This window comes from Phalacrocorax aristotelis, chromosome 2 (assembly GCF_949628215.1).
Source record: "Phalacrocorax aristotelis chromosome 2, bGulAri2.1, whole genome shotgun sequence".
NCBI lineage: Eukaryota > Metazoa > Chordata > Aves > Suliformes > Phalacrocoracidae > Phalacrocorax > Phalacrocorax aristotelis.
The window spans coordinates 138,671,055-138,697,223 of record NC_134277.1 but is presented as its reverse complement, the minus strand read 5'-3'; the positions used below and the strand labels follow the sequence as shown (position 1 = coordinate 138,697,223).

Sequence of the window (26,169 nt, the reverse complement as noted above, 5' to 3'; positions counted from 1 at the left end):
GGGTGTGTATTGTATGTAATGCTGGGACAGTGTTCGTGCAGGTTTTAAATTTTTTTTTTTCTACTGTTTCAGCTACAAGTTATGTATGAGGAATGATAAGAAACGTGACAAGCACAACTGAAGAAAGGAGGTACAGGACCAGGACATAATTATAAGCCTGCCATTTTTTCCTAAAACATTCTCCTCCTTCTGTGGGGTACAACACCCTTCAAGTGTAATATATGTTTATATTATTAGATGCTCCTACAGCTTTCTCAGTGAGGCTGCACAGTCTTAAATACACTTGAATGCCTGTGTTTGACTTTGCTAAAAGTGCTGTGGTTTAAAAAAAAAAAAGTGAAGTAGGGAACACCTAAGAAAATCCTTTTATGGTTGGCATCACCACATGCAGTAAGATGCTGTCTGTGAAATATCAATACTTAGTTGCACACTGATAGGCTGTGAATTTAGACAAATCAGAGAGCCTGGCAATTGCCAATCGCATGAAGTTTAGCAAGGGCAAGTGTCGGATTCTGCACCTGGGGCACAGCAACCCTGGATGTTCATACAGGCTGGGGAACAAGAGGCTGCAGAGCAGCTCTGCAGAGAGGGATCTGGGGGTTCTGGTTGATGGCAAGTTGAACATGAGCCAACAGTGTGCCCTGGCAGCCAAGAGGCCAACCGTGCCCTGGGGTGCATCAAGCCCTGCATTGCAGCCAGCCGAGGGAGGGGATTGTCCCTCTCTGCTCTGTGCTGGTGTAGCCTCACCTGGAGTGCTGGGTGCAAGTTTTGGGCATCGCAGTACATTAAGGATATAAAGCTACTGGAGAGTGTCCAGAGGAGGGCCGCAGAGTTGGTGAAGGGTTTAGAGGGGAAACTGTATGAGGAGCAGCTAAAGTCACTTTTAGTCTGGAGGAGGCTGAGGGCAGCCCTCATGGCGGTCTGCAGCTTCCTCACAAGGGGAGGAGGAGCGGCAGGCGCTGATCTCGTCTCTCTGGTGACCAATGACAGGACCTGAGGGAATGGCAGGAAGATGTGCCAGGGGAGGTTTAGGTTAGGTATTAGGAAAAGGTTCTTCACCCAGAGGGTGGTGGAGCGCTGGAACAGGCTCCCCAGGGAGGCAGTCACAGCGCCAAGCCTGACAATATTCAAGAAGTGCTTGGACAATGCCCTCAGATACATGGTGTGAATTTTGGGGTTGTCCTGTGCAGGGACAGGAGTTGGACTCAATGATCCTTGTGGGTCCCTTCCAGCTCAGGACATTGTATGGTTCTATGGTAAGTCTAAGGACTTAGTGGCTACACACTGTTTGCTGGACATACGCACTCCTTCCCTGTGACTACGACAGGAGGAACGCATACTCCCAGTACGTTAGAAGGGACCTACGCTTCGGCAACACACAGACTTCTTTTTGTAGAGGTAAAGTAAAACTTTCATCTTGCTAATATTGTAGCAGGAACTTTCACCAGAAAAATAAATTAATCTAAGTTAGACATCCAGCATAGAAAGTATTTACAGACTTTCCAAACAATAGCTTCTGATTACCCAGAGAGAGTGGACCAAATAATGAAAAAATGGTAGGCAATCAAGTACGGATGACGTTGCCAGTAGAAAATCTTAACAATCGAGAACAAATTGGCTATAAATACCTAGTGTTTGCTTTAATAAAAAAGGATAGTGCCATCTATAGGAGGAAGACAAAGACAGACATTAATTGCTTAGACTAACAAACCAAGCCTGTGCCAAGTCGGCAGTAAGCATCCACAGCTGAGAGACAATCTAGAGCTTTAATTCTAGCCTCAGATCACAACACTAGTTGAAAGATGGTTTTCTCTACTACAGTCAAGTAACTCTTACTTTTCAATTAATAGAGCATCAAAATGAAGTCTTCAGTATGCCGAAGTCCTGGGGTGCACGACATGTAGTGTTTCAGAGAGATTCTTTGACTTTTCTGGTTTTGTGCACTACAGAAACACCTGCCATACACAAAACCACTTCTAGTAGCTTTGTGACAGAGGCACCTTACATCTGTGCCTTTTCTGCTGCAGAAAACAGTATCTGCACACAGAGGGAGGCTCTCCAGGTACCAAGTAAAGATTGTTGAGTGTTTATAGAGCAGGTGAGTTGCTTGCAGGAAGAAAGGAACAAATAGAACGCATGGACTGCACAGTAGTGTTACCTCACTGGTGCCCTCATCTGAGCTCCAGCCCCTGCTGCCCTTCCTCTCTCCCTGTCTTCCCTCCCCCAGGTACAGCTGAATGACAGGGAATGCAGACAGGAAAAGTTACAATGCAGTATCACTGGAATTCCCAAAAAGTCCAAGTTAACTCTACGCACGCACACACACAAGTATATAAACCCTTGTGGGTTTGGGTTTTTTCACACACCCCCCTTAAGAGCCGTGCTTTCACTCAGTCCATTGAAACCAATTAACAGATCATATACATGTACAGAAGGCCACTGGGCTTGGATTTTTCCTTGCTTACTAACGCTTACCCACAGGAAAAAACTACTGCAGTCATGAGACAGCTAAAATTATCAAAACAACAAAGCAACTACATTCTTGTGAGGTGCTGTCTTTATTATTTTGTTCACTTACAGATTCACAAAGTTCAGCAGTTGGTAGTGGGTCACTGAGTCATTCATTAGTGCAAATTCATGAAGTTCAACTCTATGACATTTAGCCGCCTTAATGGTCTTTTAGGCAAGCCACGCACAGGCGTCAGAGGCCAGGCCACAGGCGTACTTTTTTGTTTTTTAAAGCTTCCTCCATTCCAACCACCATAAGTCATCATTTAAGTGGATTTGCACTTGAAAATAATTTAATGCTATATTTATGAAAACAGTTTTTGCAGAAGGTATTTGGTGCATGAAAAACCCTCAGAGTGGTGGAAGTTTTTGTAACTCCTGCAGAACGTCCACGTAAGGTAGCAGGCTGCTGGGCCCGCTGCACTGCCGGAGTTACCAAAGCTACATACGGGGTAACAGCTCCACCGTGCAATCAGCTGCGCGCACTGACTGCAAAGCCTCAAGAGAATCCAACATGTGCGAAAATAAAGGTTTGGCAGAATTCAGTGGCTGTACTGGAAAGACGCACGAACAGATGTAGCTGTTTTTTCTGCATGTACACTTTTAACAGTGCAATATGATATGCTACAGAAGTGTTTTTAATCATATTCTAAGAAATCATTTTCATGTGTGTACAAAATTCTGTATAAGTTAAATGTAGTGGAATTTACAGTTAATATTTAAAGCATAATACAAATGGTAATTTTAAACATGTTTTTACTCTATAGTAAGGAAGCACAGTTTGCTAAAAGTAGCATTTAATACAATTCATGTGAATAAGGTGTTAATTTATTTTTTTTTTTTAACACATCTTTGCAGTTCAGCAAACGCCCTCAATGCCAATAAAACTGATTTTAAATTATTGTGCACTTAGGACAAACTTGACCTACATAAAAGAATGACAGGTTTAGACATACTTAATTCAGGTACATCTGAATTTCTGCAAGAACTTAAGAGGAATGAGGGTATCTAATACTTAAGAACATTTTTACCTGTGCAAAGGTTACGTAACGTCCATTTTATTTGGGCTTACTAGATCCAGTAACTGAAACCGAACAAGAACACAGAAAGCAGCAAAGTTCACATTACCTTTTGTATACCCTTATAGCTCCGTTTACATTAATATACTCTACAAAGTTGTGAAAAGGACATCAGGGGTTGAAAAGGGAAACAAAAAACAGCAAAGAAACCTGTAAGACACCAGACCACAGAGAGAATGTGTAATATTTTCTCTTTTATTATTATTTTTTCTTTGAAGATTACCTAGCATCCTCATGGTAATAACCCAAGGTAGTATGTAAACAAATTTCAATGCTGCTCAAATGAATTAAAATATTCTGTTCAGCTCCTACAATAAGTCAGAACAGTGGCACCAATTGCTTTCAACATTAAATCACATTCATCTTATTGTACGTGACTCTTGTGCAAGTAGTAAAGGCTTTATTCATGACCTTGGCTACATCAGTAGAGAGGGATATATCAGCTATTTACGTATTTTAAAAAATTAAACTGACAGAAAGACACATTCTGTCGTCTCAAAAACCAGCAGCATCTTTCTACATAGTTAGGATACGTTTGGCCTAAGCCTTTAACACCTTTTAGAACAGCCATGCAATAAAACAAACGTGGAGATGTTTCTTAAGAGAGAACACAGAGCAGTTTAAACATTTTTCTGAATAATAAAGCCAAGATAAAGCAAATCCAGGCCCTTTTAAATGGCTGCAACTTTTCATACGCTTAAAGCTCTATAAAACTAGAGCCTATTAGTAAATATATTTATATTTTTTATATATATTTTAAATAAGTCTCTCGTCTGCTTTCAAAATTTATGAGGGTTTTTTCTGGTCTTTTGGAAGGGCAATAAATAAAAGTAGAAAAGGCTGAACTGTTTTGCATATCTTTGTGGAAGAACGGAGAACAATTATACTTTTAGAGTTCCAGAAAGATCACTGTACAGAACAAAAAGCTTATATACAATTAAGTGTGCAATTTTAGTTGGCTGGGCCTTTCATTATGCAAGATCTCCTTTTTGACTAGAAGCCACTTCTACTCTTGACCAAATCCCTCTGTTTCTTCAATGGCAAAGAGCAGCTTCTCTTTCAGTTGTTCGTAGCTTTTATATGGTGGCAAATCCAAACGATTAAAACTGAGCAGAAAAAAACACACAAACTTTTGTTAAGTTTATCTAAATCCCATACAGAGCACCACACAACTCGACTGCTACAGTAGAAGTTAAAAATGTTCTAACAATTAGAAATAAGGCAATAGCAATTGGTGCAATCTCACTGCCTTGACATTTCTATGAGCAGTAAAAATAGACAAAGTTTGAGAGGAACACCTTAAGAAACGAAAGACTTATCACATCAGATAAAAAACAGAACCACTGAAGACTAAAAGACAGCCCAAGATACAGAGAAATACTCAGAAAAGGAAATATTCACCACAAAGTTTGGTATCATCCTAGTTTGATGCCCCTCCAAATTCCAGCAAGAGCATGAAAAGGCTGAATTTTCCTCCCTCCTGCGCATGCCTGGATATAAGGTTTTGGGTTTTTTCCCCCCTCTAAACTTTGCCCTAAAAGGCTTTTGGCTGAAATTCTGTTTCATTCCATGTCTCCCCCAAAATTGTCTTAGACCAAGAAGGATGTTTAACTCTTGCAATCATCACTTGAAAAAAAAAACGCATTGGTGGAAAAAAAAAAAAAAAAGGTAAAATGGGGAATTCCCCGTTTTTAGCTTAGGAGTATGATGAATATTATTGTCACAGTGACGCCAAAGGCAGGTGTGTCTGTTTTGCACACAGTGTGTACAGGAAACTGATCTGTGTACCTGTTGCACCACTCTGGCACAGGAATGCCAGGCCAACAACAGTCTGACGCCTGGCAGGAAAAAGTATCTGCATTCTTGGCTAAGAATCCTTGTTTTGAACGCTTGCTGAGATTTCTTTCAAGCTACTTTTCCTCACGACTATACATTTATAACGTTACTGTATAATAAGTGTATCTAATATCCAGATATACCTAATACCAACACGACTTTTATTCAGTTATTTAATATTTTCTGAAATAAAGAATTAGAGAAACATCTCTCAGTTCTATGCAAGAAGGATGATGTCATACTTTTGATAGATCTGATCACTGGCAAACTGTGCAAATTTAAGAACAGGGTAACCAGAAAAGTCTTCAGTACAGGCTTGTCAGAGCAATCAAAGCAGCTGAAGACGGAGACAGAGACCTGATCCAAATTAGATTTCATTTGATGTGGTAAATGCAAGACCAGAAGAGAGAACCACTAAAGGTACAGAAAGTTTACATGTAACAACTCACCAAGTGTGACTTCTTGGTAACCAGGTTTCCTTACCAACTTTTTCAATGCAGAATTTCTGAGGACCATTACTTCCTAGAAAAGAAGATTTTTAAAAGTGTAATCTGTTCCTTTAAAGTAGCACATGTGATACGTACGTGACGTAAGACACAAGTCAGATACAGCAGGCAGAGCTCATTAGGTCCTACTCAGTGTTACAGAATACAAACATTCTTCTCATGGAAACGAGCTAATTTCCTAATAATTTATAAATGTATTAATTGGATTTCTGACATAAGAAGCCTTTCTAGATCCCAGCTGAGGCACCTGAAGTTCCTGCTATCTGTACACTTTCAGCGTGGTTGATTTGCAAATGGAACAGTTACAGTATAAAAGTTTGGGTCACCTTTTACTTACCCATAAGTTCAGCAAATCCACCCAGCGGTAATCTGCAAGTGCCAGTGACAAACTGCAGAAGTCGCATGCGAACCTCGTTGTCTGTTTCTTTTACGAACTAGGCACAGAAATTCAAATTACTCAATAAAAATCTTTAATGTAGCTGGAGAAAAACAAAACACCCACAACACTGTTTAAAAAGTATAACTCTATTTGAAAGACTCCGCCTTGAAAACAGTTTACCTTTCTTGATTTCAGCAAAATTGGGTGGAGAGAGAAGACAGCAATTTCAGATTATATCTACTGTCCACTGTTACAACATGAAGGCTAGGAACAGCAAATAAGAAGAAGCTTTATCTATTTTATTCTACACTAAAACATAAATCATGACAATGCTTTATATGAAGGCTAATGCCATTTTGATGAAACACAGCAACAGCTTAGCCACAGGCTCTGGGTATTTCAAGACAGCAGCACTCCCTGCATGTGGCAGCCTCAGTGAGAGAAACCACCGTCCAGAAGAGCTGCATCAGTGCAAGGAAGTTCACTGGCAAACGGAAGAGGAAGAAAGGAGAGGGGAGACGGAGAGATCTCAGTAGGAGAAGGCGCGCTGATACAACTAGAATTTTCACTCAGAAAAACCTGGATAACAAAATGAATTTTTTTGTTCTATAAATGTCAAAATGTTATCCAAGTTACTTCTACATCTGGTTAAGAATCTTTCAGTACCAAGCTTCTTAAAAAGAGATCATATCATCAGATCTTACCTTATCCTGACAATATAAATAAGTTAGGAAATAATTGATTTGCATCATCTTCTTACAGGAATTTTGTCAAAAGCATCTCTGAAATAGTGATTTATCACAAGACAGGAACTGCCTAGCTGTGACTTCTGTTTAGGGGAGTTCACAGAAACTGAGAGCCTGTATAGCATTTTTGGAGGTTTTTTTTCTGAAAATATTTCCTAGCCAGCTTCATCAAAATGCAAGTTATAATCAGTCAGTGCCAGACTGGCACAGTTAATATGACATAATAATAATAATAATCATCATCATAATAATAATGACATCATAATCATAAATAATATGTAGCATTTCAGAAGTACTACATTGTCCTCGTTTCAGCTGGGATAGAGTTAATTTTCTTCATAGTAGCTAGTAAGGGGCTGTTTTGGATTTGTGCTGGACACATTGTTGATAATGCAGAGATGTTTCAGTTGTTGCTAAGTCGTGCTTACACTACGAAGGACTTTTTCAGCTTCCCGTGCTCTGCGCAAGAAGCTGGGAGGGGATGCAGCCAGGACAACTGACCCCAAGCGACCAAAGGGATATCCCGTACCACAGGGTGTCATGCTCAGGACATAAAGCTGGGTGAAGAAGGAAGGAAGGGGGGGGATGTCCAGAGTGATGGCGTTTGTCTTCCCAAGTAACCATTATGCATGAAGGAGCCCGGCTTTGCTGGAGATGGCTGAACACCTTCCTGCCAATGGGGAGTAGTGAGTTCCTTGTTTTGCCTTCCTCGCAAGCATGGCTTTTACTTTACCTGTTAAACTGTCTTTATCTCAACCCATGAGTTTCCTCACTTTTCCTCTTCTGATTCTCTCCCCCATCCCACCAGGCTTCCTGGGGCTTGGTTGCTGACTGGGGCTAAACCACGACAGCCCTTTTTGACTCCCAACGTACAGCTCGGTGGGTTTGAGATAACAACAGATTTGATTGGAATGCACTACATCAAATTTATAGCTGCTCTTGCTGTTTAGCTATTAATCGTCTGACTTCTGTGCTTGCCAAGGGCTTGCTTGCTTCTCTGCATATTAGAGTCTAGTGCTCGTTAGTGGCTGCTTTTTGCTTTCGCTGCTCGCTGTACTGCTTATCACCTCACTCTGCCGTGCCTGGGAACATTCTGATAACAGCACTGGCCAGGCGCCGGGGCTGGCAGGTGGCCAGGGCATCGCTGCTGTTTCTGTGCTGCTGTACTGGACAGGCTGGCACTCCAGTGTGAACTCGAGTCAAAGGGACTGCGACCTGTGGATGAGTCCATGTGGGAGCAGGACACCCCAAAGAGTCTGTGGCCGTGGATAAGCCCATGCCAGAGCAGGTGTATCTCAAAGCGCCTGTGGCCGTGGTTACGTCAGAGCAGGGACGCCTCTGAGGGAATTGTAGCCCAGGGATAAGTCCATGCTGCAGAAGGTATACCTTGAAGCATCAGTGGCTGTGCATGAGGTCACACTGGAGCACCTCAAAGTGTGTGGCCATGGATAAGCCCATGACAGGGCATGTACATCCCTGGAGGGACTGCAACCATGGGCAAGGCCATGTTGGAGCAGGTTCACTCCTGAAGGGATTGTGGCTGTGGGTTAAGGCCATGCTGGAGTAGGTAGATCTCTGAAGGTATTGTGGCCCATGGAGAAGGCCATGCTGGAACAGGTGCACCTCAAAGCAACTGTGGCTCTGGATAAGTCTATGCCACAGCAGGTAACACCCCTGGAGAGACTGTGGCTGCTAGATAAGGCTCCACTTGAAGCAGGTACACCCCTAAGGGACTGCAATCTGTGGATAAGTCCAAGCCAGAGCAGGGGCAAGGGGAGGAGTTCATTACAGTATTAAACCCAATGGTCTGGTCCAAAAGGACCAGGGTGGAGACTGTAATGGAAATACCTTTAAATTGTTGTTACCAAGGAATTTAGCTGCATGTTACGGGAATTACTATAGCAGACACCCCTTGTTGCTAGCCAGACTAGCAGCAAAAGGAGGAGTTCGTTGCAATGTTAAAACCTATAACCTGGCCAAAAGGACCAGGGGTAGAGATTGTAACGGTTCTACCTTTAAATTGTTGTAACCTGTGATTTGAGTTGCATGTTATAGGAATTACTACAGCAGGAACCACCTGAACCAACGGAGCAGAAGCCTTACAAGAAGCAGTGCAAGCACATCAGTGACCTGACCTGAGCTGGTTTTGGTGCCCAGGAACTCCACGCAACACACCACCTCTCCTGTCCTGAGTGACCACCAGAACAGATGGAGCCCAAACTCATGGACTAAATGAAATAAATGGACATTTTGTGGACATTTATGGACATTTTAAGGACATTTTACAGGGGTGGTCCATAGACTAAGAGAATGATATCTGTGTATTATATCAAAGGATGGGAAGGGGGTGGTGGTTAATAAGGTTGTATTAGATAGTGTGGGACCTAAGCACGACTTAAATGGTATGGAATAAGGAGTGGATATTGTCATGGTTTGGTACTGGCATAGAATTGATTTTCTTCATAGAGGCTAGTACGGGGCTGTTTTGTATTTGTGCTGGAAACAGTGTTGATAACATGGAGATGTTTTAGTTGATGTTAAGTCATGGTTGCACTAGGCGAGAACTTTTTCAGCTTCCCATGCGCTGCACAAGAAGCTGGGAGGGGACACAGCCAGGACAGCTGACCCCAAGTGGCCAAAGGGATATCCCATACCATATGATGTCATGCTCAGTATACAAAACTGGGGAAAGGAGGAGGAAGGGGGGGAACATGGAACGATCATCTCCAGGTTACCATCCTGGAGATGGCTGAACACCTGCCTGCCAATGGGAAAGAGTGAATGAATTCCTTTTTTTACTTTGCTTGCATGGCTTTTGCTCTCCCTATTCAACTGTCTTTATCTCAACCCATGAGTTTCCTCACTTGTACTCTCTGATTCTCTCCCCCATCTGACCAGGGGTGAGCGAGCGAGCGGCTGTGTGGGGCTTAGTTGCTGGCTGGGGCCAAACCATGACAATAATCAATAAGGACAAGATATAGGAAAAGTATTCATGAGCTAGCCATCCAAATGTAATGCAGGTATCTATCTGCCATTTCCCACCCTAAAGTATGATCCCTAAGACCCAGTAATCCTCCTTTCCTTCTCTGAAAAAAAAGGAAGCAGCAGGAACCTTCATTCAGATGGCATCCCTCCACATCATTTCTGTCACAAAACAAAACAAAGTATAAAGAATTTGGAAATTTTACTGATCAACATACCTGCCAGAACCATATGATCTGTTTGCTATTCCTTGTATAATGACGATAAACAGTGTTCCTCTGCCAGTCTGCTAAATCAACTTCTTGCATACCACAGAGCATAACCTAAAAAACAGAATGACAATACACATCTCTACATACATAAATTAAGAGTTAATTTTGTATGCTGTATGAGACATGCTAACAAAAATGGAAGTTATCACTCCCCAAAAAGGACGGGTAATTTTTTCATTTTACTCCAGTTAGATTTTTCCTTTATCTTAAGTTTACAGAACTCCTACAAAATTGTTTATGTATTTAACTGATCTGAAAGCCTGCATGCCAGAAACTTAGTTTCTTCTGACTAAAAATTCAATAATAAAAGATATAAAATTTCCTTTTATGGGAAAGGTAATATTAAAGAAGATACTACCTATCCTATTAAAACCTTGCCTCATATTCCCAGATGATGATGATTACATTGCTGCTACTGCTACTACTAGTAAAGATAAAACACACTGCAAAGTGTAAGTCTGCAAAGCATTCATTACAAGAGGCAATGAATGCCGAAAGTGCTAAAGGCAAAACCTCCTAGAAAACTGAACACTAAATAGGATAGATCAAAGTCCCTTCTCAGGAAAAAAAATCCTGTTTAACTGAAGCTTTCAGAACACTGCTCGTTATATACAGGGAACCTTGGTGGGTCTCACAGAAATAAATAAGCATAGCACTACAAATCTCTTTGCACCTGCTCCAAATCACAACCCCAACAGTGAACACAGGTCCAGCCAATCGTGAAGTAAATATGGTGCATGCAAGCGGTTCCTGTTATCAGCCCTTGGGTTACATATTGAGGAAATTAAGAAGTGTGTTTCAATCCCTGTTGGTTTCTCCAACTTCCTGTCCTTCCGTGAAGGATCTATCCTAGACTATGTATGTGAAACTAAGCAATCGCTATACACCAGAATCAATTTCTGTGCCATCTGTTACAACGTAATCCTACCCATCTACCACAGAGGGAGAAGTTTGCTATGACTAATAGATCCATCTGTGACCTCGTATTATGATCCTTTCATAGAAACCTGCAAAACACATTTTAATAACTGAAGATGGAATCTAAAATTCCCAACTGTTGAACACGACAAAACACCAATTGAATAGTTACTGGCTCTTCACCATGATTTACCCCACTGCTCCTGTTAAATTCTCCATGTTCCAGAAGCTATCAAATGAAGGATGCCACAGATGAGAGATTCAGGTTTACCTATTCAGGTTGACCTATCCGTTTAGTCATTCCATAGCATTTTTACCTTTTGCGCAAAGGTAATATGTGAACAGAAAATCTCACCTCCAGCTCCTTTTCATCAAAGTAGTGTAGCCACTGCAGAGGAACAACTTCATTAAAACCATCAAGAAAAGCTTTGGTTTGTTCTCTAACTCCCCGAGAAAATCGCCACTCAGCCATTAGCCTGGGATAGAAAAAAACATACATAAATTAAATCAATTAGCACTCAACATGAAGAAGTTCAAACATGTATGATTCCATGTGTGTTCCCATGAGGAAAAGCTTCCTCCAATTTTACTTTCTTACACTGTATGATTCCATAGGCTATAAGGTCCTACCACACTAATATTAATCACAAATCTCCAAACTCAGACAATGGTAAAAGAGGAAAGATATACTTAATTATCATTCCAGTTAAAAAAAAAATTATTAACCTTTCACTAATCAAAATTCAGCAGCCTTTTCATGAAAATAATGCTGCTTGGGGATTACGACACCGTTATGGCAAAATTTGCTTCAACTTTAAAAAAATGCATAATCCTAGCATTGCAACGGTAGAAAAGAAAATTTCCACTGATTTTAAAATATTCTGTTCTTGAGCAAAAACTACCATGTAGGCAGAGAATAATAAGAAATATTGTTGCTTATAATACCTATCTATAACTATGGTTGTTCAATACTTCCAGCATAAGACTATTGCCAGCTTCAACACAGAGCAGTCATTTCCTGTTTTGAGCTTCTGATTTATGCAAAGACTTGGAGGAAGAGCTAATGTTTTTTAAGTTTCAACTGAAATGGTAAAGCCACTTCTGAATTAAAAAACAAAAAGGCAATAAATAGAAATACATACCACATCAACTATTTCACTGAGAAATTAAATACTTCTAATTTAAGTGAAAACTATGTGCAGCACTGGACATACACTGTATCACAGAAAAGGATCTGTGTACAACTGCTTTTGAGATCACTCTGAATAGATGGATCAGAAATACAGGTTCAGAAAAAGAAAGGCAGTGAGAAGAGTGGGAGAAATACAGGATAGAGAACGAAGCGAAAAAATAGTTGAAGTCACACCACATTATACACCATTCTGAATTTCAGTTTTCACAGTGACAGCAAAGTTTTGAAAAATCTTGAAATCCTGTCAAATACATGTCTTCCTCCACCTGGATCTGTTACCTGAAGTGACTGAAAATAGGTTTGCTCATTTTCAGTTTCACCTGTTCTCTCATTGTACATGTATTAACAAGACAGGTACGAGGAGGACTTCTTTTTGTTTGTTTGTTTGTGGGTTTTTTTTGGGGGTGGGGGGAAGGGAATAGCAGAAATAGGAGAGATCAAAATATACCAAGAGAACATGTGTACCAAGATACCATTTCAATAACAGTCCCAAGAATTACATAGAAGTGGAGGGGGTGGAGAAAAAAACAAATCATATGCCGTGTCAAAAAAAGACTAGAGCAACAGGAGAAACATGGAACACTTCTTTTCAACGTCTACAACTTCCTACCCAATATATTCTTCTTTGTTCTCCTCAGTTACCAAGATATTTGAACCTCCTGATTTCAGCTCATGTGAGGTTACTTTTCCTAAGAGCTCCATATCCACACAAAAGTACATTTCCAGGTTACACTCTTCAATGTTATTATCCCTGAATGAAAAGGAAAAAAAATGCAGTGAATTCTATATAAACAAAACAATCCATAAAACACCTCACACACACAAATAAAAATAAATTTAAAACAAAAAATCTACAAACCTTATCCAAATTAGGGAGTTGTAAAATTCAGTATCAATAGATTCTAGGTCTTTAATAGTAAGTTTTTTGCTCAGCATTCGTTTGTAGAAAGGCAGAGAAAAACCAGTGTCAATAAATTTCCCATGAAACAATGCCTGTTGAACAGAAGAAAGTCTGTTTAGCTTTTATTGAACTGCTTTATTATTGAAGTATTTCTGGACTTGAATTCTTTTTTTTCCTTTCTCCTTCAAATAATAAAAAGCACCAAGTAGCAGTAGCAGGTTGGTATTTAGAAAGAACAAAATATTACACTAAATGGGAAGAAAAAAATTATTAATTGACAAAATTTATCCAAGCATATGTTATCATTACAATTTAGAAATTCTTTGAATTAAAAAAACCCTTCTCATAAAAGAATGAAGTCTATGAAAAGAAGAAGTTACTAAGTTTCTTCTTTATTATGTGGATAGGTATATATGCCAAGTGTTATTTGTTCCAACATGATAATAATATTATGATTTGTACTTGAGTACTACTGCCATTTTTTACTACATACATACATCCTGCAAAATCATCCTTTACACAATGCTGCTGCAGCCTATAAAAAACAATTTAAAAATGCAATCACAGACTGCTTTGGAAAGAGCTTTGGGAATCACATGTTTTTATAAGTGAGTAACAGAACTGAGAAATGGATTCTCCCTTCTACTGCAAAAATGAAACTGGAAAAAACCAAAACAAAACATGGGCACACTTGTCTCACCACACGTGCACAAAGGGTGTAAGCTGATTTCCAGTACACACACACACACACAGAGTGTTAACCTCTAAAGTGACTCAGCGCATCTGAGAGCTAACAGAGCACAGCTATAACTATGGAAACATTTTTTAATCTCACACTTATCAAGTACACTTTCTTCACTAAAATGCCTCTTTAAAAAAATCATGCTAAACATAGGCCACATATGACATTCATTGCTAGTCCTTCCTGACAGCTGAACTTCTGAGCAGAAGAACCAATGTAACACCCCATTTCCTCTAGAAAAAGGCAAGGCTCCATCTTTTTTCCCCACCTTCTAATTTTCCCCCTAAGGCTGACTCTAGCATGCATTTTTTTCTGCTTTAGAAGAGCTTAAAAAGGTTTTCTCAGAGGCCTTTATTTATTTATTTATTTGTGTATTTATTTTTAAACTAGTCTCTACTTCTCATGTGAAACTGAAAAATTAAATGTCAAGTGCAGCATCCAGCTATACGATTTCCTGCTTTTTGCAAAAGTAAGCTCTTATCTCATTTAATGTCTATGATAATCTTATAGCAAAACATAAAAATTGCCTCAGCCAACCTCATTTAACAGCTCATTTGTTACAGAGTAAGCCGTATATTCTTTATGTTTAACACCATTTCAGTTGAAAACTTCTTTGGTTATTTCAGTACTTAAAACCAAAAGAAGTCTTCATGATCTGAAAATCACAACTATTTCAGAAATGGGAGAAGGACAGAAACTAACAACTGCACTCAAAAAGCCTATCTGGACCTCTTAAAATGATTTCCACTTACATTACCACCTGAGCTATTTTAAGCCACTAGAGGGTATCCCAGGAAATACTGCATGGAGCGCCATCCATTACAAACCATTAATATACTCAAACCTTGCAACTGACCACATTAGGCACCATTACACAGGTGTCTCTCTCTCTCCCCTCGGCTTAAAGAATTTAAAATAAAAATTAAAAAATACTTCAGGAACGAAAAGTTTGTCTTTTCATTACATTAAACACTAAGTTCTCTTCTATGATCTGTACTTTTACGAAGTAGTTTTCCTAAAGTTAACATTTCAATTATGGGTTTATCTTATGCACAAGATCAAAAATCAACGACTACAACAAACCGAAGGTGGCTCTAGCACCTAACTGGCGTTACCACGTCTTCCTGCTAAATGGCATTATAGCTTGCTGAGGGTTCTGAAAGAAAGAAAAAAGTTGGCAGCCTACTGAAAGTGTTAACCCAATGAAATAAATTTTCATGACAGCACAGAAATGCGGAACTTAGCCATAAAATCCTCGAAACAGAGATGTTATCATCAAAACTGAACATATTTGTTTCTCAAGAAGCATCTGTAAGAAAAGCAAAACCAAGAAAGCCACCAAACCTAACTTATTTTAAGTCTGGAAGTATTTTTCCATTTTTGTTACACTTTGCTTGTATTTATTCTAATTTCATACAAAAAACCTGAACCACAGGAGAAGATGGCAGTCTCTTCAATTAGAAAGTACACTTCTATCTACTTTTTGGTGTCACTATACACCATGTTCAGGGATGTTGCTGAGGGCTACCTGTAGACACCATGATGATTATATGGAAAGGTGACTGTATCACTACATGGAAGGAAAGAAATGTGACAGAGCAGGAGTTCACTACAAAAATTGAGTCAGTGATACCAGAAGAAATGATACAACATGCCTCGTCAGCTTTTCGTTTAAGAGAAACCTGATGGCAGAGAATCAGCTCCCTGCCAGCTTCTGTTCTCCTCAGCATCTGACCTTTGTTTCCAAGCACGTATGTTTATATTAAGGCTCAGTGTACCCCGCAAAACATTTCTAACTTATTTTTTTCAGATACAGTAAGGTATACCAAGTCTAACCAAGGAGCCTTTTTCAGAAAATACTAGCCACATTTTTCAGAGCATCAGTATTCAGACACTCAATCAAACAGTGGGTTTGCATGAAGTACACACGTCCAACTGATAAAAATAAAATATTATATTGAATGTCATATTAACTTTTATCACTATCCCAGGAAACTTGAGTGGGTAAGAGACTTAACTCTCAGGGAATATTTTGGCTCAATAACCTTACATGCCTTAATCTTCCATTTCTAAGAGATTAATATAACCTTTAATAACTGTAAAAACAAATACTGTTCAGGAATAAATGTATAGCTAACAGCAAATAATAAAACCTTAAAAATCTAACCTACCATGGCAATAAAGCGCCCAATGAAACAGAAATATGAAAGATGGTCAGGATTGATTGTTGATGCTGGATTTATCTGCAGGCAATAGTTGCTCTTGCCAGCATATTCAAATAGGCAGTACATAGGGTTCAGTACTTCATGGGAAAGCAAGAAAAACCATTCTCTAAGGAAAAAAAAACATGTATACACATAAAAACCATCAAATACAGATGTTTATCACCATTCCCCTTAGGTAACTAGCAAAATGGTCAAAATATATGCAAACTTAGAAAAATAATATAAACAGTGTTGTATTAGAATCACAGAATAATATATGGCATTATATACTTCTTAATTATAAAAAAATTATTATTAAAAACCATCATGTTAGAAAGTAATGGTTTCCAAAGCTTAGAAATGATTGTTAAGATTGTCACCTTGAACACGCCCTAACAGCACAGGTTTTAGCTGCGTATTAGTAACATTTTTGCCTACATAGTCCTTGCCTCAATCAGTACACCGTATTTATCCTCCTCAGGCCTGCTTTGCTGCATGCAGCTCAAATCTTTATCCAAAAAAATTACAGATTATTCCATGGGTCGTGCTTATTATGAACAACCTAGGTAAAAACAAAACAAAACAAAACCCAAACCACAGCCCACCTTATTTGCTTTCCCAACCTGACAGCAGAACACACACTGAGTTACTGTGGCTTAACAAATTACCATGCACCAGTTAAGCCCACGGGACACAACAATGAGAAAATAAATTTTTGTTGAGGTTTAACTAATACGTGTTATTCACCACTTTCATAATTTCCAACTCAGCTGTTGGACTAATAATAGAACTAATAATAGAACCTTGTATTTCAGTGTTAGGACAGCTGATTTTTAGCATAATTGTTACTTTATGGTATTTGCATATAACCAGAAAAAATCAGAAACCTCAGAAGCAGTCATATATACTCAGGAGTTTTTGTATCAGGCCCTAAATGCTTGGAACTGAACTACCAGGCTTAGGGAAAAGCCGCAAAAAAGGCTACAAGTCTATCCTATAACAACTGCAGGGACTGAATTCCAACCTGACTGCCTTTCAGCTGTCACATTTAAGAGGCATCTTTTCTATCCACATATTTACCTGAGATCAGGGAATAGAAATAAGAGCTTTGCTGGCATGTTTCTCCTAACAGTTCTACAAAACTCAAGTTATGGATCATGATCCACTTCTAACCCAAAGGCCAAGTAGAAAGAGTAAACCGAGAAAGGCAGTCAGGATATGATAAACCTAACCAGGTTCTGTGTACCTTTTAATAAGCATAAGAATGTCATACAGCATTCTATGCAAGTTTTATACTGAGACAATTACATTAACTCTGCATAGAAGCATCACATTAATAGACATTTAAATTAGATCAAAGCCAGATAACAAGGGCAGAATCAAAGAAATCAGCCATCAACAGGAAGTCTGCAGAAGCAATGTATTTTTCACATCAACAGCTAGAATTAGCCACAGGACATCATGTCAGATTGGTCCTGCTAAACACAAGGTAACAATCTGGAGGGAACACTTAGTTTAGCCTGCTGAGAGACAGGTGATAAATCAGGTACATCAGCTTTCTATATTTGTGTTAATGCAGTATTACATGCATCATGTACATGCAAGTCAGTACATGAACATTTACTCAGTGTTACTTAAGAATTGTCAGCTCAAGTTACAATGAGATCCTTACTGCTTCTCAATTTCCCATACAAAATCTTGGGCAAGACTTATTCCTAAAACTACAAAATTATACTACTCATATATTTGTTACTTAGTAATTTATTTATTCTGCTATTCTCTGTGACTAATACTCTTCAGTTAAATTATTTTAACATCACTTCTTTGCAATACCTTGTTTCTCTGGAACAGATTACTTAAACTCTCCTGGTTCCCATCCTATGCCTAGGGCCATCATGATAGGGACACCAACCAAACAAAAACCCTGCAAAGCAAAAACTGGATTCCTCCCTGCAGCCATCCCCCAAAAGCCTATCAGATATTGTAATTCAGAAGCATAATCACCCACATATCCAAAGAAGCTCAACCTTCAGAGGCAAGCTTCCTCACTTATAAACACTATACATTTTCACTGAACTTCATTTTGACACAGTAAGCTACATAAAACCAGAACAAAACCAAAACGGAACACCTTTACATTAAAAAAAAAAAAAACCCAAACAAGAAAATTTCTATCACCTATGATTATTTCTAATTCCCTAGATCTGCAGCATTACTGAAATTTTCATCCTAATAGTAACATTTCAGTCAAGTAACTGGTAGCAGTAGTCAGTGCTTGTCTTCTATATGGTCAACAGATGAAACACTTTGTCTGTTTTTTCTGTTACCAAATTTCCCCTCCAAGTTCCACTTCAGATTCTAGAAAAACTTGCAGTCTAGCTGTTTTGCATTCCTGCGCAGCCTACACAGTCTGCGTCTGCTGTTACTTCATGCCTGCACTGCTCTCATCTTGTTTATGTCCTTCCTGTTCCTATCAGTCCCAATCTGGTGCTCACTTGTTTCTTCCCAAATAAGCACTTTATGTTTTCCACAGTCCCCACTTCCAGGAAAGCAGAACTTTCTGATAGAAAGTTTCTGAAATAATTCAGAATTTAAAAAAATTCCAATTTAAACATTAAACTTTGTCAAAGAAATGAACAACTGAGACCGCACTTTTACTAATGCTAGGTTATAATCTATAACAATAGCCAGTGCTGCCAGTTCCGCTTCCTTAGTACATTAAGGGGAACTCAAAAGGTAACCAGGGTCAGATTGCAAAAGAAAGCAGTTTCTTTGCCAACCGAATGACATTAGAGATCAAGGCTAGAGTGCTATCAAAATAAAAACTATTTTAAACAAATTTTCTTTTACCTTGCCAAGCCACCATAATCCAATCCTTCTTCTCCTCTGAATATAACATATAATCTTCTCCTCAAATCATAGGGTTTTAATGCCATAATCTGCAAAAATACCCAAAAATTGTAATAAGTTATATAAATTATCCCTTGTCAATACAATGGCTCCTTCTTATTCAGATTTTATTTAATTCATACAGAAATGCATATATGTAAAACGTTTACACAGATTTGACAAGCCATTAGACCACCTCATGGAACATACAATCAATGACCTGCATACAAAAATACCAACTCTGACTTAAAATCCTTGAGCAGCAGACTCCTAGCTAGTGGGAGAGCATATCTGGAAAGTATCACTGTATGGTTGCCCTGTTTTTATACTCTTCCTAAGGCATCCATTATCATTAATGTACCTACATTACTGTAGCTACAAAGAAGATGGAGACTCCCTTTTTACAAGGAGTCACATTGAGAGGACAAGTGGGAATGGACACAAGTTGCTCTTGGGGAGATCCCGATTGGACACCAGAGGGAAATTGTTCACAGTGACAACAGTCAACCATTGGAATAATCTCCCCAGGGCAGGGGTTGACTCGGCCACGTTGGACACTTGAAAGATTTGGCTGGACAGGGGGCTGGGCCATCTTGTCTAGACTGCGCTCTTCCTAGAAAGGTTGGACTAGATGATCCCTGAGGTCCCTTCCAACCTGGGATTCTGTGTGATTCTGCGATTAAAGGAAAACAGGCGAAAAGGCATTTCATCTGGTATATTAGAGACTTTGGTTTTAGGCAAATCACTTTAAAAAGTATTTTAGTCTAATCCAAAATAAGTGTAATATACTTTCATTAATAATATATTTTTTACTTATAGAGAATCCCTCCCAAGACATTTTGATGTGGTGACAGCGGCAAGAATTTTTGTTATTACAGAAAAAGAAGGAAGGAACATACATTGGCTGCAGACTGTAAGAGCTCAAGAACTGTAAGCTTCAATTACACAGATTTAACATTTGAAGGACAAAAGCAGGACAACAGTTTTAACTGGAGAAAACAATATTTTGTAACATATATAACCAACACACAAGAAGCAGAAAAGCAAATCCAATGCAGTTAAGTTAATATGGTATGCAATGTGGTTAAGCTATGGAACTCTTTACCACAGGATGCTGTAGATGCAAGAAGTTCACAAGAGGAGCACAGACAAGCTCACAGAAAAGAAGTCCCTTAAGGATTATTAAAATACCCAGAAACCACATCAGGCTCAAGAAGCATTTCAATTGTAAGCGGTTGGGAGCTGAAAGATCATTTGGTAAAAGCATTATATATGTTACTTCTGTTCTTACTGTCTTCCCTAAGAATCCCACTTTGGTTAATACCAGAGGAGGACTACTGTGCCTGAAGGACCATTAGTCTGAACCAGTTACGGCCATTTTTGTTCTTATGCTTTGTCACGATAAACAAACACAACAATCTTTGCAGGCTTACTTGCTGGAAGGAATCCTCAAACAAAGTCTGTCTGGATACATTGATTTTCACATGACTTGGCAGTGCATTGGACTGTAATCATAAGGCAATAACGTTAAAAGGCAGCACATATAAATGTAAATTCAAATAGTTTCAAAAAGTGAATAATTACTTAATCAGTACCTGACACAAGTAACGGAAATGAGCAAGTTTCCACCTAAAGCTACGCTCATAAGCAATCTGTGGCCCTTTATTTCTGCAAGGAAATATGAGATACATTAACCATACAGACATCAAACAGTACTCTCAATGCTAAACAGCAGCATGTAGATTTCAAAAATACAGGAAAATTGTTATTGTGAGATACCATCAGAAACAAAATGCAGTTGATGGTTTGTCAGCCAGTCTTCCTTCCCCTTGGATTTTTTTTTTTTGTTTAAGATGCTAGTCAATTTACCAAATTTGAGAGAAAAGTAGGGATCTAGAGGATTTTAAATCTCTATCAGTCTTGTAAAAATCACAAGCCAGCTGAAGGAGTGACATCAAAATTATTGTCTTCACTGAGTGAAAGACTGCTAAGTTAGGTTTCATAAATTCAGCTGCTTGTGGAACTCTGAAGGAATTTCTAGTACAGTACACTATAGGCTCTTTGAATGAAAGGTTATCAACATGTAATCAGAAGTAAACCCTACCCTACACAAAAGTCATTAAGACAGTCACCATAGGTTGGGGCAATACTTCTGACTAAGCCATTATAAAAAGGATTTGCATGTAAAATTTTTGATAGGTATTTAGAACTACTTTGTTTAGACATCAGTGTTGCTAGAGGGTGTATAACTATAAACAATACTCATTACAATCAGTTGCTGTTTCTTTAAAAATTTAACTATAGTTACATTAGATCAATATTCAAGTTTCAGTCACTTCCTCTCTCTAGTTATAAAACAATTACAGTCATGGTGTAATTGGTATAAAAACTATTGAGCCTTAGAGCAGTACAGCAAAGCGTGTCATAAACTGACAATTAAAGCTTAAAAATTGTTTAAATTTACAGGACATAATTTGTTCATAATTTAGTGCCCAATTCCAGCTAAAAGTATAGATTGTTTTCTAGTATGAGAAGACTTCATTATTAAACTATAACAAGTTAAAATGTTAAAAATATATTTAATTTCTCACTTACACAGAAGATTTCCCAGTACGAGGATCATTGAAGGTGGTGGTTCTTGTATTATGGTCAACAAAGTATCTGACACCTTCTCTGGTGTATCTGATTTCCCAGCCCTCTGGAAGAGGGTCCTCATTTTGTAAACTGCAGAAGAAGTTGCAGACAGTACTTTTTTCCCCCATATCATAACATACAAGAATCAAGCAAGATCTTTTCATCTGCACAGTCAATATACACACCTACCCTTGAGTTCGAGGGTCTTCCCACTGTGTCGTCTTTGTGTTATGATTTACAAAATACACCCTATCATTTGAATCCACTCTCCTTTCTAGGGGAAAAAAAGAAGAAAACCCTCTATACAACACTTGCATCCCAAATTTCTGTAATTGTCACTTCCTGAAATCAACAGCTAATTAACTTACCCCAACCTGGTGGTAAAGGCCCAAGTGGATCATTTTCTGCTGACAACATTGAAGCCTATTTAAAAATGAGAGGACAAACAGTTAGGCCAAATATTATTCATAGTCTTTTCCCTAATGTGTTTTAAGATCACCACTAGTCCTGAAGACTATCCATTCTGAAAGAACATCCTGCCATTCTTAGTCTGTTTTGTGAGGAAACATAGATTATATGATAATAAGATATGATTTATGCACTTTTCTCATTTCCAACCCAATGCACCTTCCCTTTTCCTTCCTACAGCAAACTTGAGTCAGTGGTCTTAAAGTCCACGGCAGTTTTGCGGAAGCTCATACAAGCAGATAAGCACAATGTTCTTGTTTCAGAACATGCTTTACCATAATAAACAGTTCCAAGCACAGAGATTACTGCCAACACAGGTTTTTTTGCTTCCTCAGTACACGACGTCTTCCCTGGATGTTTGGCTATTTTCAGACTTTGTCATTCTTTGCAAATGCAGCTGCATTCATTAAAATATGTGGATGGTTAAAATTATATCAACATACAGTAAGGTTAAAAGGAAAAAAAATTACGTAAAAAACCCAGATTAAATTATTTTGTAAAACCATGCTAAGCTTGTGATATACTGTAACCTTGCAGAAGTTCCCCAGTAGCTCCCAAGAATACAAGGCATGGGAAAAGTAAAATGCAAAAGGCAGTAATCCCCAGACTGCAGGACCCATGCTTTATAACTAAAAGCATCCACCCCCTAAAATTTTGACACTAAAATACTTTTTTTTTTTCCTTTGGTGCAGAATGACATTTTGATATATGGGAACGAATCTACATTTTCCAAAGAGTATCTTAAGGAACACCTTGCTACTAATACTGCTTTAGATAGTGATTGCAACCCAAAAATCTGAAATCCACTTAAGAGTTTACAACAGCAAGTTCAGGCAAAAAAAAGCTACAATATTTTTCCTGTGAAACAGAAACAGAGCAAGGATCAGAAGAAAAGGCAGTAGTTATGCTCAAAATCAAGCTTCCTCTTTGTTCTAGCCACCAGCCACTAGATGCGAACAGAGAATTATCATCTCAGCAGTAAATGCAGTTAGCCTTTTCTGCTTTTGGAAACTACACAGTCACAATGACCCTGTAAACAAAGACTTCTCTGTGACAAGCATAAAAAGAATAGCACGCAACAGAAAATGCTGTCTGCCAAAGAACTGAATGGTGGCACAGTTCAGAGATTTCTGATGATCTTAAGGGGTCCAAGGATTTGTGTGTGAGGCTGCTGCCTAATACATATTTAACAAAACACACTGAAACTCTAGGCAGTGGCATGGAATGAGTTAGATGACCTCCAGAGGTCCCTTCCAACCTTAACCATTCTCTTTCTCTAACTGCATAAGATAAAATGACTTTGATGCACAGCTCCAGGAGTTACGGAAGTTAGTGGTGATGCATGTTTCTGCTATTGCTAGTGATGAGATATAACGTCTAATTAGATAGTAAGAGGCTGCAAACTGTTAAATGTAAGAATACTGCAGCATCCTTTACTTCAGAGAAGTACCTGAATAAGGTCCATCAAATTCAAAGGAGTTAGGTCTGCAGATGCAGAGTCTTAGTCTGATAGAGCTGCTTCAGACTTGTACTTCAATGGTTTCTTCTTTAAAACACAAAGTCTCTGGGATTGGATCTTTTTAAGAGACCAAGCAGAGTGCTTAAAACAGACTGTTTTAAGAGTGACAGTCACATGCAGCCACCATCATTCTTAACTCTGAAAAACCAACGATCCTATTTATCCAAAGACAGAAAAATCTGTCTTGAGAAATATCTTCTTTGAAACTAATCATGATATTTTCTTCGGGCAGAAGTGAGCAACTACCTGAGAGAAATGGAAAACCATGCAGGAAATTCCAGAGCTGAACCAGATGCATAAGCTCCAAAATGAGTTCAAAGTAAACTAATTGCCACCTCTACTAATGAATGGCTCCTAATCATTAAAACAGTTTTGAAGGCCATTTAATGTTCAAAATGCCCATAATTCAGCTCTTATGTTTCTTTTCTGTTAAGGGACTGCTTTAGTTTTACCTCTTACTACAGTCATTAAAAGTCCCAAGTATCATGCAGTACACAAGGCTTAGAAAGGAGTATTTTTTGCTTTTAAGGAAGTTTTTTGTTAACATTTTTCAACAGAACCAGAACCTTAATTTCTGAAGCCAAATGTCTCACAACACATATGGTTGAATAGTGATAAAATGACTTTTTCTAAAGTTAGAGAACAAAAAGTATAGGTATACTTCTCTATTCATTTCTAGATTTTATGTAAGTTACCGAATAGAGGTATCGTTGGTTAAATTGTTGCATAGCTCCCTGCAGTTGATTCCGTTGAGATTGCCATTGCTCAAAGTTCCTGACTGATTCCATTGTTGGTCGCTGCCACGTTGTTGTTCTGGTGTTGTGGTCCACATAGTAAACTCTCCCACGATCATCAACTCTTCTTTCCCAGCTTTCAAGAAACACAAATGTTAAAAGCTAATTTTTCAGTAATATCACACAACTAATTTTCCATTTATGCTGAATTCCTGGACAGTACTTGAATGAAACACTGAAGTCACAGGCATGATTTTAATTTCTGAAGTACACAAAAGTATTCCCCAACTTTATGGGTAGAAGGAAATCCACACTGAGCAAACATAGAATTCAAGTGATAACACGCTCAGCTCTCTGTCACCTCATTTTTAACTTTGTAAATTCCTGTGACCATAAGCAATATTGGCAGGTGTGCTGGTTTTGGCTGGGACAGAGTTAATTCTCTTCACCGTAGCTGGTAAAATGCCGACAGCACATTGATGCTTTAGTTGCTTTTAAGTACCGGACCTTTCTAGCTTCCCATGCTCTGTCATGTGGGAAAGGAGCCGGGGGGGCAGGGCCACAGCCAAGACGGCTGACCCCGACTGGCCCATGGGATGTTCATTCCACACCATGTGACACCAGGAGCAGTATGTTAACTGGGGCAGTTGGCGCGCAGGGCGGGGCGGTTGCAGCTCAGGGACTGCTGGCGTGGTGTCGGTGGGCAGTGAGCGGCTGCATCACGTGCACTTTGTTTTGGTTGTTCATTCCCCTTTCCCTCATCGGCCCAGGTTTCGCCTCTGTTGTTATTCTCCTTTTCATTGCATTATTAGTGTTGTTGTCATTATTATTGTTTCATTTTCATTATTAAACTGTTCTTATCTCAACCCATAACCTTTACCGTTCTGATTCTCTCCCCCATCCCGCTGGTGGGGAGTGAGGGAGTGGCTGTGTGGGGCTGAGTTGCCGGCTAAGGCACAACAGCAGATTTCACAGAAAACACTTTGCCTGGAAATATGAGATTTAAAACTAGTGCGCTACACCTAGAGGTGCCACCCAGATAAAGGCGGTCAAATGTGCTTCAGTTTTATAGGAAGAACAAAATAACTTAGTAACTGTATTTGAACAAGTGATCAGAACAAGCGACATACACAGTGCCAATATTCCTATAACAATAGCTGCAATTAATTATAAATTAACTGAAAGCTATAATTTCTTAATATATGATGTATATTACAGTTTCGATGAGCTGTTTATAAAAGCTGGTATTTTTCCTGCACCAAACAAACAAGTAGTACCTTTATCATATTTAAATCAAAAAAGTGTACATTACCCAGGAGGCAAGGGCTGTGGTCTTTCCCACGTTGTAGTTCGTGTGTTGTGATCAACATAATAGGTTCTACCATGAGGATCCTTTCTTTGCTCCCACCTTCAAGACAAGACTACTTTCATGTAAGTCAAGGTGAAAATGCTTCCTTAGTATGTTTTTCCCATTAAGCCAAAAAAGTACCTTGGTATTGAACAAAGATACTATGATCCAAAGCTCAACTAAAACACCAAAGAAAACTCACACTAGAATACATATCCGTTACTTCCAACTCGTATTGATAGCACCATGAAGACTTCTTTAAGGGATTGGGTACATAAAATGAGCATACATCAATATTCACCAGCATTTTCA

At 38.9% G+C, this 26,169-nt stretch overlaps 1 protein-coding gene across 3 annotated transcripts in view; it reads right to left on the bottom strand.

Annotated features, from left to right (window-relative positions):
- Positions 1-3,761: 3,761 nt before the first annotated feature.
- Positions 3,762-26,169, bottom strand: part of WWP1 (WW domain containing E3 ubiquitin protein ligase 1) — a 66,024-nt gene continuing 43,616 nt past the window's right edge. For all 3 annotated transcript variants that reach the window (XM_075085338.1, XM_075085336.1, XM_075085337.1), the window contains 16 exons: positions 25,822-25,917; positions 24,471-24,645; positions 22,157-22,211; positions 21,978-22,062; positions 21,750-21,878; positions 20,750-20,822; positions 20,588-20,659; positions 19,116-19,204; positions 16,233-16,392; positions 13,278-13,411; positions 13,029-13,169; positions 11,582-11,702; positions 10,255-10,359; positions 6,267-6,363; positions 5,873-5,945; positions 3,762-4,693 (listed from right to left, as the gene is read on the bottom strand). In XM_075085338.1, coding sequence (XP_074941439.1) covers positions 4,594-4,693; positions 5,873-5,945; positions 6,267-6,363; positions 10,255-10,359; positions 11,582-11,702; positions 13,029-13,169; positions 13,278-13,411; positions 16,233-16,392; positions 19,116-19,204; positions 20,588-20,659; positions 20,750-20,822; positions 21,750-21,878; positions 21,978-22,062; positions 22,157-22,211; positions 24,471-24,563 — 1,527 coding nt within the window. In that variant the 5' untranslated portion in view covers positions 24,564-24,645; positions 25,822-25,917 and the 3' untranslated portion in view covers positions 3,762-4,593. The remainder of the gene's footprint in view (positions 4,694-5,872; positions 5,946-6,266; positions 6,364-10,254; positions 10,360-11,581; positions 11,703-13,028; positions 13,170-13,277; positions 13,412-16,232; positions 16,393-19,115; positions 19,205-20,587; positions 20,660-20,749; positions 20,823-21,749; positions 21,879-21,977; positions 22,063-22,156; positions 22,212-24,470; positions 24,646-25,821; positions 25,918-26,169) is intronic.